At 44.8% G+C, this 11,587-nt stretch overlaps 1 protein-coding gene across 1 annotated transcript in view; it reads left to right on the top strand.

Moving 5' to 3' along the window:
* The first annotated feature begins 1,837 nt into the window (after positions 1–1,837).
* Positions 1,838–11,587, top strand: part of Snx4 (sorting nexin 4) — a 54,123-nt gene continuing 44,373 nt past the window's right edge. The window contains exons 1-2 of the mRNA XM_048346807.1: positions 1,838–2,015; positions 11,404–11,525. Of these exons, the coding sequence (XP_048202764.1) occupies positions 1,875–2,015; positions 11,404–11,525 (263 nt within the window). The 5' untranslated portion in view covers positions 1,838–1,874. The remainder of the gene's footprint in view (positions 2,016–11,403; positions 11,526–11,587) is intronic.

The raw sequence follows: 11,587 nt of genomic DNA, 5'->3' as shown, positions 1-11,587 counted from the left end.
GCTGAGTTGTTTTCTTTTTTATTAATTAAATTTTGTTGACAAGGTGTTGTACAAAAGGGGTACACTTACATAATAGGGCAGTGAGTACATTTCTTGTGATATCTTACACCCTCATTTTTCTTTCCCTTCCCTAGATCAGGTAGGCATATATACAATACCCAGTGTACCAAAATCATATACAGTTATGCTGAGTTTTTTGAGGAACCTCCATACTGTTCTCCAGAGTGGTTGTACTAGTTTACCAACAGTGGATAAGGTTTCCTCTTTCCCCGTATCCCCTCCAGCATTTGTTGTTGCCTGAGTTCAGAGTATAGGTCATTCTAACTGGAGTGAGGTGATATCTCAGAGTTGTTTTTATTTGCATTTCCTTTACTGCCAGGGATGTTGAACATTTCCTTATATGTTTCTTTGCCATTTTTATTTATTCTCCTATGAAGTCTCTCTTTAGCTCCCTTGCCCATTTAATAATTGGTTTAATGGGTTTGGAGGGGGTTAGTTCCTTGAGTTCTTTGTAGATGATGGATATTAGGCTTTTTTGTCTGTTGCTTTGCTGGTGAAAATCTTTTCCCATATGGTTAGGTGTCTTTCTAGTTTAGTGGCTATGTCTTTAGCTGCCTAGCACTATTTTTTAAGTACTTTTTTTTAATGCTAGAGTCTGCTACAGCCAGTGTCCACTTCTCACCATCAAGTTGCCATGGCAAATGCTTGATAAGGAAGTAGGCTCAGAAAATTAAGCAGGAAACTCTTAGAACTCTACCATATTTCCAGTGCTTCAGTGTTTGAGGCTTAAACACTAGATCAGGACTTAAGTACTACTTCTGGCCAAAAGCTGAAGGTCCCATGAGCATCTCAAATATTACCATTGGATGAGCGGGGAACTCCACCTGCAGAAGGTTAATAGGCTCATAACTTCCTGGTGTGTGTGTGTGTGTGTGTGTGTGTGTGTGTGTGTGTGTGTATCCATCCTGGACCTTGAACTCAGGGCCTGGGTGCTGTTGCTGAGTTTTTGTTTTTGTTTTTTTGTTTTTGTTTTTGCTCAAGGCTAGTGTTTTACCACAGGAGCCACAGTTCCATTCCTGGTTTTTAGATGGTTAATCAGAAATAAGAGTCTTTCTTGCCTGGGCTGGCTTTGAACTGTGAGCCTCAGATCTCAGCCTTTCCAATAGCCTGTACCCGGCTTTGAAAGAAATGTGAGCCTGCAACCTCTTTTATTATTAATAGGAACTGATCTTTCCCAGAGAAACATTGACGGTAGGAAATGTAGGGCCAGAAGAGAAAATGGCCAGGCAACGGCCTCCAATTTCTTTTGCCCTTCACATTTTCTTTAGGTGATCACTTATCTGAATAGTTGCCATACTTTTTTTTTGCCAGTCCTAAGGCTTGAACTCAGGGCCTGAGCACTGTCCCTGGCTTCTTTGTGCTCAAGGCTACCACTCTACCACTTGAGCCACAGCATCCCTTCTGGCCTTCTCTGTGTATGTGGTGCTGAGGAATCGAACCCAGGGCTTCATGCATGCTAGGTAAGTACTCTACCACTAGGCCACATTCCCAGCCCCAGTTGCCATACTTACTCCAGGTATTCGCCTTCCCTTGACCTTTTTTTTTCTTGTCTCAGATTTCTGGGTTTCCAGCCTAGTAGCAGACCGGTTCCTCCACAGGCAGCCTTTCCCTCCAGCCCCATCCAGCCCCACCCAGCCCCACATCTAGCTCTGGCTGCCAGAGCCTGGGAGCCACAAAGCTCGCTGCAGCTGGAGCTGCACGGAGGGGCGTGGCTTCGGCGGGAGGAGGGGCGGGACCCGGCGGACAGGAGGGCGTGGCTTACGCGGGCGGGCCATGGCGCATGCGCCCTGGGCTCACGGCTCAGAACTGCGGCTATGGAACAAGCACCCCCAGACCCCGAGAGGCAGCTGCAGCCTGCGCCCCTGGAGCCGCTGGGTCACTCCGACACCGGGCCGGAGGCTGCGGTCCGTGAGGAAGCCGAGGGGGCCCGGGAAGACGGCTCTGGGTTGGGCACGGTAAGGAGAAGGGGCGGCCGAGGCCTCGGGGCCTGTGTCCGGGCCTACCGGGCCGGGCGGGCCGGGACCGGGGTCGGGGGTGGGGTGGGGCTGGGCCGGGGAGACCGCGGGGTGCTGGGGTGCGGGGATGGGAGGCGGGGGCCGCCCGTGCGCGTGTGCGACCTCGGCGAGCCGCGGGCGTGCTGTGGGAGAGCGCGGCCGGGGCGGCTCGGGGACCCTGGGGGTGGGCCCTTCCTGCGGGCCTGGGGTCGCGCCGGCGGGCGAGGCCGGAGCGGGGCTGGGGTGGGGGTGCGCAGCGCCCCGAGGCCGATTCGGGTCCCGAAGAGGGTGCGCCGGCGTGGCCTGCAGTCCGCTGTGGGGTCGTCCCAGCGGGGATGGCGTGACGGGGTCCCGGCGAAGGGGGACGGGAGGAGAGGGGAGCGGGCCGGGGGTGGGGCGGGCAGGGAGTGGGCTGCACTCGGGCCTCCCGAGGAGCCGAGGAGCCTGTGCGGGCCTCGAGGAAAGGCGCGCACGGAGAAGCGCCCGTTCAACTCCCTCCCTCAGTGTCCAGTACTGTGTTTCCCGGGGCGGATCGCTCTGATCTCGCCCCCTCACCCCCAGCGCTGCGGGGGCCGTGAGTGACGTTCGCGTGCCCGAAGACGGGGAAAATGAATGATGTGTGTGAGCGCCTTCATTCCAAAGTGCCCTCGCGGGCGGTCGAGGCAGGCCTTGCAGACTGGAGGCACTGCAGGAGTGCTCTTCGGTGTGCTGCTGCTCGTTTTTATTTCTAGAACAGGTGTTAGCCCTAATAGGAGACTGCCCGTCTTATTGATAGATGGATGAAGAAAAGTTAAAGCTGTTCTCTGAGTGTAACTGGAAACCAGCACTAAGTTTAGACACCAACTATCCAGGGACTTCTCTGGCTACTTAGGAAAATATCAAGGAATCTAAGTGAAGGTGTGTGTGTGTGTGTGTGTGCGCGCACGTGTGTGCGCATGTGCAAGTGTGTGCATGTGCTGGGGCATGAATTTAGGGCCTCACTCTTTTAGCTTCCCCTCAAGGCTGAGCTCTACTATTTGAGCCACAACTCCACATCTGACTTTTGATTGTTAGTTAACTGGAGACAAGAATCTCATGGACTTTTCTGCCCAGGTTGTCTTTGTGTACTGTGAGCCTCAGATTTCAGCCTCTGGAATAGCTAGGATTACAGGCAAGAGCCACTGGTGTAAGGCTTGTAGCATCTTTTCATGTGCTTCTTTGCCATTTGTATCTCTTGTTTGATGAGGTATTAAAGCATTTTGCCACTCCTTGCCCCCCTTACAGTGTTGGGGGTACAGCTCAGTGGTAAGTTTGCATGCACTTAGCATGCACGAAGCCTTGAGGTCTATCCCTGGGAACATTAAAAGTCATTAAACAAGCTGGGCCACAGTGGCTCATATCTGTAATTCCAGCTACTTAGGAAGCTGAGATTGGGAGGATCATGTTTGAGGCCAGCCTGGGCAGTAAAAGTCTGTGACACTCTTATCTCCACTTAATCACATTAAACACACACACGAAGCCTTGGCTCAAGTGGTACACCCTAGGAAAAAAGCTCAAGTTGAGGCACCCTTCTCAACTGAGAGCTGGAAACGGTGGTGCAGCCTGTCATCCTAGCTACAATGAGAAACTTAAAATAGGTGGCTGAGTGGTCCAGGTGTGCACCCAGGCGGGAAGTGAGACTTCATCTAAAAAATAACCAAGGTACAAAAAGGATTGATGTGGCTCAAAGTAGAGCACCTAGCAAATAACAAAGCTCTGAGCTCAAACCCCATTACTGTTACAAAAGCAGAACAAGACCTAGCTAAATGAGCAAGCATCACCCAATATATATCTGATTTGAAACATCACATTGTATGCCATAAACATGTATAGATATTATATGTCAAAAATAAATTTAGAACTGATTATGGTGTTAGACAACTATAATTCTAGCATTGTGGTGGCCGAGAAAGGTGGATTATGCATCCAAGGCCAGCTTGGGCTATAAAGGTTGACTATGTCTCAGAACAACAGAAATCAGGTACTAGTACTCACACTGTAATCCTGTCTTTTGAAACATAATAATTCAGTGTCAGTGGGGTACAAAAGTTTGGGAGACCTCTTTCAACCAGTAGGTGGGTGAACTCGCATATGCCTGTCATTCTAGCTATCTGAGGAGACTGGAATTGAGAGGATTGTGCTTCCAGGTCCACACTTGGCAGAAAATCTGGAAGACTCCATTTCAGCAGAAAGAAACTGGGCAGGCGTCAGAAGCCTGTTGTCTCAGTTATGATGAGAAGCCCAAACTAGGTGAATCAAGGACCAGGCATGTGCCTAGGCAAGAAGACCTTATCTCAAAAATAACCAGCGGCTCTAGCTTCCGTGTATGAGAGAAAACAGTCACTGTTTGCCTCTATGAGCTTGGCTTACCTCACTTAAGATGATTTGTTCTAGGTCCATCTATTTCCTTGCGAATGACATAGTACTATTCTTTCTAATAGCTGTGTAAAATTCTTTGTGTATGTAGGTACTACATGTTTTGGATCCTCTCATCTATTGTAGGACATCTGGAAGCTAGATCTAAAATATACTGGAACATGATAAATTATACAGGACTCTAGACATTCATACACAGTGAGACCAAAGGTGGATGCTCTTAGGAAAGGAACACAAAAGCACACAATGCCTATGTGCCTCTGATCATATAAAATAATATTTATAGAAATGAACTTGAGCTAGGTGCTAGTGGCTCCTGCTTGTAATCCTAGCTACTCAGGAGGCTGAGGTCTGAGGATTGAGGTTCACAGCCAGCCTGGGCAGGAGAGTCTATGAGACTCTTATCTCCAATTAACAACCACCAGAAAACCAGAAGTGGGGATGTGGCTCTAGTGGTAGAACACTGGTCTTGAGCTGAAGAGCTCAGGCACAGTGCCCAGGTCCAGAGTTCAAGCCCCACCACCGACACACACACACACACACACACACACACACACACACACACACACACTCACACAGAAATGAACTCCAGGAAGTGGAAAAGGTTTTTCCTTTTTGCTGTTTTTGTTTTCTTACCTTGGTTGGGAGGATAAAGGGGGGGGGGGCAGAAATGGAGGGACAAAGGGAGAACAAATGCAACAGTGATGCTCACCAGACATTATGTTGAAAATCAACTATATAACTTGTGGGTGGGGACAGGAGGGAAAAGAGAGCCTGGGAAGGGGTGACATTGTCCAAAAAGCAATGTACTCTTTACCTGGCTTATGTAACTAACATCTCTGTATATCATCATTATAATAACAACAAACAAAAATCACCAGGGGAGCCAGATGCTGGTGGCTCACACCTGTAATCCTTGCTACTCAGGAGGCTGGGATTTGAGGATCCCAATTTGAAGCTACACTGGGCAGGAAAGTCTGTGAGACTCTCACCTCCAGTTAACCACGAAAGTCAGAAGTGGCACTGTGGCACGAGTGAGTGCTAGTCTTGAGCAAAAGAAGCTCAGGGATAGTGCCCAGGCCCTGAGTTCAAGCCCCAGGACTGGCACCAGCAATTACAAATGAGAAATTAAAAAAAAAATATATATATATATATATATGACAGGATGCATTTTAGTGAAATTCCCACAATGTATATTTCATTTAAGATATTGGAAAACCCAGAAATGGCACAATATAGTAGAATTTGTACTTAGATACTATCACTTGGTGTTTCTGGAAAATGTTTTTGTAACTGTGTTACGAGAGGCCATTCATTAGCAACCGAAAGTATGAGGTTTCTTAACCCCCTAATTTAATGATTCATAATGAACCATTTGGACAGATATTTAAGAACCACTTGGAGTTTAAACACACATTTATTCAGTACAACTCTCTCCCCACCCCTAAAAAAAACGCCTTCCTTTGAGCATCACCCAAACCATCTATCTCCTCTCCTACCCAGTCTGTCTCCAGCTGAGAATTATTGCAATAGCTGTAGCCTAGACATATGGTCTAGGCAGAGAGGTAAGTTAAACTTGATTTCTGTGTACTATGCCCAGTGAAGCTGTACATCATTTAGTTCTCAAAATGAGGAATCAAGGTTATAGTAGTAGTAGTGTGACTGGGATTTGAGCCCAGGAGGACTGGCATCGAATTCATTTTGCTTTAATATGCTTACATAAACTTACATATATGTGTGCACTTACACACATATGTACACACATATGTATATAGAGGAAATTGACTTAAATAGTACTATAAATTTGTCCCAGTACTTCATTTTAAAATGTAATTATGAGAACAGCAAAAGAGGTAAAGATATGTGTGGTTTTTTTTTCCTACCAAAAATATCAGAATGTTGGGGATTTAGCTCAGTGGCAGAGCATTTGCCTGGGAAGTATAAGGCCTTGAGTTTGGTCCTCAGCTCTGAGGGGGAAAAAAATCAGTGTTCATTGATGGCAAAACTTTTTTTTTAAGTTGTATGATATCTTTTATTTATTTATTTTTTAATTAAATTTTATTGATAAGGTGATGTACAGGGCTGGGGATATAGCCTAGTGGCAAGAGTGCTTGCCTCATATACATGAAGCCCTGGGTTCGATTCCCCAGCACCACATATACAGAAAATGGCCAGAAGTGGCGCTGTGACTCAAGTGGCAGAGTGCCAGCCTTGAGCAAAAAAGAAGCCAGGGACAGTGCTCAGGCCCTGAGTTCAAGCTCCACGACTGGCAAAAAACAAAACAAAAAGGTGATGTACAGAGAGGGTATAGTTACATAATAAGGTAGTGAGTACATTTCTTGTCATGTTTGTTACACCCTCCTTCATTTTTCTTTCCCTTCCCCAGTTCAGATAAGCATATATACAATATCCAGTGTACCAGAACCATATACAGTGACCACAGGGGGTACATCAAACATAATTAAACATAATGACAACAGTAAAATCCTTCTGTTTCCATCTCTTGGAGTTCATTTTGCTTAGCCTCATCTTATATAATCATATGTATGTAGCTGTTGAGCTATTGTGCTCCTGGCAGGTCTATCCTAGACCTTTTTATGTTTATTTAGTAATTGTTTGGTTTTAGAGACATAATATAAAGTCGCTGACCAAAACATGTAGAAATACCATTTGAAAAGAAGTTTGTTATTTTACAGACATGATCTCTACTGTTCTCCCCTCCCCCTCCAACAACCACATATCAGGGAGACCATGCGCCTTTGTCCTCTGTGCTCTAGGCTTGTCTCACTCAACTTTATTCATTCAAGATCTGACCATTTCCCTGTGAATGCCATTATTTTATCATTTCTTTTTTGCCATTAAGATTACCTTTAAGTACACATTAAACGAGAGATTGATTATCTAAAATCAAATGTAACACTTTTGAAAGAGACATATTCTGAAATAACTGATTTCAATGACAAATTAAAAATTTACCGAGTAGTCTGATTTCTAAGTTTATCTTGCTGTTAATTTCATTAAACATACTATTTTTTTCAGTAGGCAGACAGTTATGTTTACTTGAGAGACAATATTTTTTGTTGATTGTTCTGTAGAATTCATTATGTTACCTAATATGCACAGAATGGACTTTTCTATGAAATTATGTAGGATGTCATGTTATCTTCCCCATATTAATAACATAATTAAGTTTTTATTATCAGCTTTACTTTTGACTGAAGAGATCTGTGTGTGTGTGTATGTTTGTGTGTGTGTGTGTGAGAGAGAGAGAGAGAGAGAGAGAGAGCACACAATTTGGGGGCTGGGGATATGGCCTAGTGGCAAGAGTGCTTGCTTCGTATACATGAGGCCCCAGCACCACATATACAGAAAATGGCCAGAAGTGGCGCTGTGGCTCAAGTGGCAGAGTGCTAGCCTTGAGCAAAAAGAAGCCAGGGACAGTGCTCAGAGTCCAAGCCCCAGGACTGGCAAAAATAAAATAAAATAAAATAAAAAGAACACACAATTTGGATACCCCAAAAGGTGCCAAAAACGAACACTGCTGAGAAATCACAAGATTTGTTTGTGGTTTCCCATCTTACTGATTCTTTAGGATTCTTTAGCCTTCTGTGAGTCCTTTTCCTTGTTGTGGTCTGATTAGAAGTTTCCTATCATTTCCTTTTGTATCTTTTCTCTGTGAGGAATAGTGCATGCATTTTTTTAAGGTACTTAGTTTTATTTAATCATTTGGAAAATGGAATAAGAAAGGAATACAGTCTCTTGAAAGTAGTAATTAGTACTAGTGGAAGGAAGGGGCCTTAGCAAGACAGTGGAGGAAAGAATACTTAAAGACTGAAGGATTCCATTGAGCTTTCAGTTAAGAGAAGCTGGGCCAGGGGATATGGTTTGCCATAGAAGAGCCATTGCCTGAGGAATTCAGAAGAGATTTTTTTGGTTCCAGTCCTGGGGAACTCTACTGCTTGAGGTATTTTCTACCACTTCTGGCTTTTTTAGTGCTTAGTTGGAGATAAGAGGCTCACAGATTTTCCTGCCCAGACTGGCTACAAACCATGATCCTCAGATCTCAGGCTTCCTCAGTAGCTAGGACTGCAGGTGTGAGCCACTGGTGTAGTGCTTGTGCAGAAGTGACTTTGTAAAGGGAGAGCCCCCGAGAGAAGTACCCATGAAACACGGTCCTTTGGCAACCATTATTTAAAAATCCTGGAGCACAAACAATACCTCTTCCAATTGGCAGCAGAAAACTAGATGAAGCAGACCAAAACTAAGTAAGATTTGTTGTATTCTGTGGGTGAAGATCATGTAAAAAAAGGAAGACAAATATTTAGAGGCATAGTACTACAGTTTGGGGTGTAGATATCTTCCTAAGGATCATGGGCTAGAGGCTTGCTCCCCTGCATTTGGCGCAGTTGAAATGGACCCTGGTTGATGGGAGTTGCCATTGAGAATTTGTCTTTGAAAATAGCATTGGGCCCCACTCCTCCTTTCCCTGTTTCTTGGCTACTGTATCACATGAGACGTTTTCATGCCAGCACACCCTCCCAATCATGTGATGCCTTACCACAGGCATAGGAGCCACAGAGTCAGCTGACCACGATCTTAAAACCTCAAGAACTGGGCCAAGTAATCCTTTCTCAGCCCTTTTGTTTCTATTTTGGTTTTGAGACCAAGTCTTGCTGACTTGGCCCTGACTTGGCCTCAGACCTTAATTTTCCTACCTTTGCATCCTGGCTAGCTGGGCCCACAGTTGTGGGTGGGAAGGATCTCAGTGTTGTTCATAAAACTACTGATGTACACTTGAGGAGGGCCCTTCCTCATGATCTAACCACTTCCCAAAGGCCTCTGGTTTGTTTTTTGTTTTTTTTGTGTGTGTTTTTTTTGGTCAGTTGTAGGGCTTGGACTCAGGGCCTCTGGGCCCTGTCCCTGAGCTGTTTTTTACTCAGGGCTAGCACTCTACCACTTTGCCACAGCTCTACTTCTGTAGTGTGTGTGTGTGTGTGTGTGTGTGTGTGTGTGTGTGTGTGTGTGTGATTAATTTGAGATAAGAGTCTCACAGATTCTCCTCCTTGGGTTGACTTTGAATTGTGATGCTCAGGTCTCAGCCTCCTGAGTAGCTAGATTATAGGCCTGAGCCATTGGTGCCCCTGTTAAAAAGTCCTCTTCTTAAACTTTTTAAAAATTGTTATTGTAAAGGTGATGTAGAGAGGAATTTGAGTTACATAAGTCAGGTAATGAGAACATTTCTTTTTGGACAACATCACCCCTTCCCTGGCTCTCCCAGTTTTTTTTCCCCTCCCATCTCTGCCCACAAGTTGTATAGTTCATTTTGAACACAATATCTAGCTAGTACCACTGCTGCATTTGTTCACTCTTCATTTTCTATTTCAAATGCTCCTTAATATCACTTTGGAGGCTGTTCCAGCGCTTGAACCAATTGCAGGTTCTGTTATTTTGAGATAAGGAAACTGAAACACAGAGTCGTTAAATAACTTACCCAGAGTTGCACAGCTTATTTGTGGCAGAGACAGGATTAAAACTCTGGGAAGTAGGTACTGATCTGAAGGAGAATTGATCTGATTGTCTCTTCTCCTGCTCTTCTCCCTCCCTGCCCCCCAGGGTTTGAAATCTGGTCCTTAGTCCCTGTACCCTCTAGGCAAGCTCTCTATACCTCCAGCTGTCTTTTCTGTGTACAAGTATAGGCTGGCATTAGACCAAGATCCTCCTGCCTTTGCACTCCCTACCACAATTGTGGTATGACACAAATAATAGGTCTGGTACACACACAGGCATACAAAGAAATATCTGATATTTGGAAGGTGGAATCCTTCTTTGCCTACTGGCTCCTGTAAGCTGTGTACAAGCTTCTCCAGGAAGAGTGCACAGCTGCTTGCTCCAGGACTTGTGTGTGGATGGGGAACAACCCTGTGCTAGTAGCTGACATCTAAGTTGTAGACCTTCCTCCAGCGCCACAGTTCCCAAATATTGATGTGGGAGTCTGCAGTGCATTTGAGTCCTAACTGGGGGTGGGGTGGGGTGTGTTGATGCCTGGTGCCTCCCTCACTGTCTTTACAGAGTCCTGTGTATAGTGTTTCCACATCAAACCCAGGGCCTCACCTGTGCTGGCAAAGCACTCTGTCACCTAGCTCCACTTCCCAGCCCAAGATTGTTTGTGTGTGTGTGTGTGTGTGTGTGTGTGTGTGTGTGTGTGTGTTGTTGTTGTTGTTTTTTTGCCAGTCCTGTGGCTTAAACTCAGGGCCTGAGCACTGTCCCTGGCTTCTTTGTGCTCAAGGCTAGCACTCCACCACTTGAACCACAGCGCCACTTCTGACTTTTTCTATATATGTGATGCTGAGGAATTGAATCCAGGGCTTCATGTATGCGAAGCAAGCACTCTACCACTAGGCTATATTCCCAGCCCCCCCCCCCAAGGTTTTTTTTTTTTAAATTTATTTTCAAATTGATGTACAGAGAGGTTACAGTTTCATACGTTAGGCATTGGATACATTTCTTTTACTGTTTGTTACCTCCTCCCTCATTTCCCCCTCCCCCAACCCCAAGGTGTTTTGTTTTTTTTTAATGCATTTCTGTGTAGATTTACTCATAGTTACTTCCAAGAAATGCCTAAATTTTAATAACTAAATGTATGGTATCTGTTAAAATACCTCTGAAAAAATTAATATACTATAGTATATATGGGTAGAGATATTGGCATTTGCTGTCATTTAGCCACCTAACACTCAAATATACAAAATTATCTTGAAATCTGTACCAATATTGGGTTTTATTAAAGTAGCTGTGCAATTTTTCAAGTAGTATGTATTAATTGTACAAAATAGCAGATTTTATTACAAAAATTTTCTACATACCTATAATGAATAATATTCACCCCCCCACCCTGCTACTCTCTCACTAGTAATTCCATCTTAAAAGGTTTTTAATTTCATTTATTTTTGCCTAGATGACAGAAAATAATTTTTGGTTAAAGAAGATTGAAATCAGTGTTTCAGAAGCAGAAAAGCGAACTGGAAGAAATGCCATGAACATGCAGGAAACCTATACTGCTTACCTCATTGAGACAAGGTAGGTAAGGGGAAGTAGTGTTAGGGTTAGATGGGTGCTCTGCCACTTGAACAACACCCCTA

This window comes from Perognathus longimembris, chromosome 5 (assembly GCF_023159225.1).
Source record: "Perognathus longimembris pacificus isolate PPM17 chromosome 5, ASM2315922v1, whole genome shotgun sequence".
NCBI classification, from domain to species: domain Eukaryota; kingdom Metazoa; phylum Chordata; class Mammalia; order Rodentia; family Heteromyidae; genus Perognathus; species Perognathus longimembris.
Note: the sequence above shows the minus strand (reverse complement) of the source record. Positions and strands in the feature narration are given on the sequence as shown.